Source organism: Callorhinchus milii, unplaced genomic scaffold, assembly GCF_018977255.1.
Source record: "Callorhinchus milii isolate IMCB2004 unplaced genomic scaffold, IMCB_Cmil_1.0 Scaffold25, whole genome shotgun sequence".
NCBI classification, from domain to species: domain Eukaryota; kingdom Metazoa; phylum Chordata; class Chondrichthyes; order Chimaeriformes; family Callorhinchidae; genus Callorhinchus; species Callorhinchus milii.
Window position 1 is genome coordinate 7,750,425 of NW_024704766.1, and position 3,260 is coordinate 7,753,684.

Consider the following 3,260-nt stretch of genomic DNA (forward strand, 5'->3'; position numbering starts at 1 on the left):
CACATCTTCAAGACATCTCAAAGCGCTTCACAGAATATACTGTAAAGTCAATATTTTGTGGGCGAAACATGGCAGCCAATTGCGCTCAGCAGCATCACACGAACAGTCGTGGATTGAATGACCAAAATTATTATTTTTAAAATTTATTTATTTTTGGAGGGATTATTACCCCTGGAAAAGTCAGCCACCGATCCACTAACAATTGGATGCCTACTCACTGCTGGTAAACAGAGGTGCGTGTGTGTGTGTCTGTGGGTCTGTGTGTGCGTGTGGTGTCTGTGTAGGTCTGTGTGTGGGTCTGTGTGTGTGTGTGGTATCTGTGTAGGGCTGTGTGTGGGTCTGTGTGTGCGTGTGGTGTCTGTGTAGGGCTGTGTGTGGGTCTGTGTGTGCGTGTGGTGTCTGTGTAGGGCTGTGTGTGGGTCTGTGTGTGCGTGTGGTGTCTGTGTAGGGCTGTGTGTGGGTCTGTGTGTGCGTGTGGTGTCTGTGTAGGGCTGTGTGTGGGTCTGTGTGTGCGTGTGGTGTCTGTGTAGGGCTGTGTGTGGGTCTGTGTGTGTGTGCGGTGTCTGTGTAGGGCTGTGTGTGGGTGTGTGTGTGGGTGTGTGTAGGGCTGTGTGTGGGTGTGTGTGTGCGGTGTCTGTGTAGGGCTGTGTGTGGGTGTGTGTGCGGTGTCTGTGTAGGGCTGTGTGTGGGTGTGTGTAGGGCTGTGTGTGGGTGTGTGTGTGCGGTGTCTGTGTAGGGCTGTGTGTGGGTGTGTGTGTGGGTGTGTGTAGGGCTGTGTGTGGGTGTGTGTGTGGGTGTGTGTAGGGCTGTGTGTGGGTGTGGGTGTGGGTGTGTGTGCGGTGTCTGTGTAGGGCTGTGTGTGGGTGTGTGTGGGTGTGTGTAGGGCTGTGTGGGTGTGTGTGTGGGTGTGTGTAGGGCTGTGTGTGGGTGTGTGTGTGGGTGTGTGTAGGGCTGTGTGTGGGTGTGTGTGGGTGTGTGTAGGGCTGTGTGTGGGTGTGTGTGTGGGTGTGTGTAGGGCTGTGTGTGGGTGTGTGTGTGGGTGTGTGTAGGGCTGTGTGTGGGTGTGTGTGTGGGTGTGTGTGCGGTGTCTGTGTAGGGCTGTGTGTGGGTGTGTGTGTGGGTGTGTGTAGGGCTGTGTGGGTTGTGTGTGGGTGTGTGTAAGGCTGTGTGTGTGTGTGTGTGGGTGTGTGTAGGGCTGTGTGTGGGTGTGTGTGTGGGTGTGTGTGTGGGTGTGTGTAGGGCTGTGTGTGGGTGTGTGTGTGGGTGTGTGTGGGTGTGTGTAGGGCTGTGTGGGTATGTGTGTGGGTGTGTGTAGGGCTGTGTGTGGGTGTGTGTGTGGGTGTGTGTGCGGTGTCTGTGTAGGGCTGTGTGGGTATGTGTGTGGGTGTGTGTAGGGCTGTGTGTGGGTGTGTGTGTGGGTGTGTGTGTGGGTGTGTGTAGGGCTGTGTGTGGGTGTGTGTGTGGGTGTGTGTAGGGCTGTGTGTGGGTGTGTGTGGGGTGTGTGTAGGGTGTGTGGGGGTGTGTGTGTGGGTGTGTGTGGGTGTGTGTGTAGGGGTGTGTGGGTGTGTGTGTGGGTGTGTGTGGGTGTGTGTAGGGCTGTGTGTGGGTGTGTGTGTGGGTGTGTGTGTGGGTGTGTGTTCGGCCGGGAATCAAACCCGGATCCTCTCGGTTGTGAGGCGAGGGCTGTAACCCCTGAGCCACAGGACCCCGCTTGGAGCAGTGTATTATGTGTAGTGACTGTGTAAACTGTAAATGATGATGTATTTTGTTTCATGACATTGCGATGTGATAATTATCCCATCACCCGAGTGAGTGACAGGTGAGGGGGCGGGGCCACAGTCCGGGCTATCGATCCACTCGGCGCTCCACCTCAGCCAAGATGGCGGCGCCCAGGCGACGGCGGTTTGGCGCCCGCGGGCCGTGAGCGGCGGAGCCGGGGTCTGGGGGGGAGCGGCGTCAGGAGAGGCCGGGGTTCGGGCCTCGCCACCCTGGCTGCCTGCCCTAATGGACGCCGTGGTGCTGGTGCTGAGCGGTGCCGGCCGGGCCCTGCAGCTCCTCGGCTTCCTCCTCGACCTCAATTTCTGGCTGGTCTCCTCGCTGGTGGCCACCATTTCGGGCCTGGTGCACCTGGTGTGCTGCCTGCCCGGCTCCCTGGCCTCGCTGCTCGGCCTGTGCTGCAGTCTGCTCGCGCTGCTGGGGCTGCGGGCGGCCGAGCTCGCGCTCGGGCTGTTGCGAGCGGCCTGCGGGCTGCTGGAGAGCCTGAAGGTGATGGGACACCTCCTGTCGTACCTGGCGCTGCGGGGCCGAGAGCTAATCAACCGGGGCTGCAGCACCGCCCTCCTCTCCGGACACTTGTTCCTCAAGCAGCTGTGGGACGCGGCGGCCATTGTGGTCAGTCTGGTCGCTTATCTGGTCAACACAGTCATCAATCTGTTCCTCATCGGCACCCAGAACCTCTTCTCCTTGGCCCTGGCGCTGTGGGACTCCATCGTTGACCCCTTGTTGAGGGTGTCAGAGCTCCTGGCCTCGCTCCTCACCCACCTCTCCAGCAGCGTCCTGGCCAGCGTCATCGTGCTGTGGACACCGTGTCAGTTCCTGATTGAGGTCTTGATGTCTGTCTCTAGGCTGTTGGCTGATCTTCTCCTGCTCAACATCTATGGCCTCCTGCTGACCTTCACCCTGGTTTCTGCGGCCTCGCTGTTCACCAACCCCGAGGTGCTGTGGAGGGCATTCAACCATCTTGCGTGGCATTGGAACCATTGGAACCCGACACCCATCATACAGCGGCTCCAGCGGGACTTTGCTCGTTTCTATCAGGTTGTTTTGGCCGCCCTGGTGAGGCTGGTGGTGAGCTCAGAGGCCTGGCGGAGGCTTTACAGTCAGCGGCTACAGTTGCTGAACTTCATTGCTTGGCTTCAGGCCCAGCGAGCCGTCCCCGAGGCGAACCGAGCAGGGCAAACAGCAGTGGAGCAGCAGCAACCGGCATTGCCACCTGAGACACGAGTGGCTCAGAGAGACCCCAGCCCCGTGAGGGGGCGGCTGCCACCAGCCCAAGACCCCACACTGTCATCAGCAACAACACAGGGAGGAGCCGGGTCTGTGCAGCCGGGCGTGAAGGGAGGAGGGGGCAAGGGGGAGGGGGAGAGCGGGGAAGCAGCCGGAGACAATGACCTGTGGACGCTGCTGAAGGAACAGGAGGAGAGGAAGAAGTGTGTGATTTGTCAGGATTTGAGCAAGACTGTGCTGTTGCTGCCCTGTCG

At 59.4% G+C, this 3,260-nt stretch overlaps 1 protein-coding gene across 1 annotated transcript in view; it reads left to right on the forward strand.

Moving 5' to 3' along the window:
• The first annotated feature begins 1,948 nt into the window (after positions 1 to 1,948).
• Positions 1,949 to 3,260, forward strand: part of rnf26 (ring finger protein 26) — a 1,552-nt gene continuing 240 nt past the window's right edge. The window contains 1 exon segment of the mRNA XM_007885621.2: positions 1,949 to 3,260. This exon segment is cut by the window's right edge and continues 1 nt beyond it. Within this exon segment, the coding sequence (XP_007883812.2) occupies positions 2,005 to 3,260 (1,256 nt within the window). The 5' untranslated portion in view covers positions 1,949 to 2,004.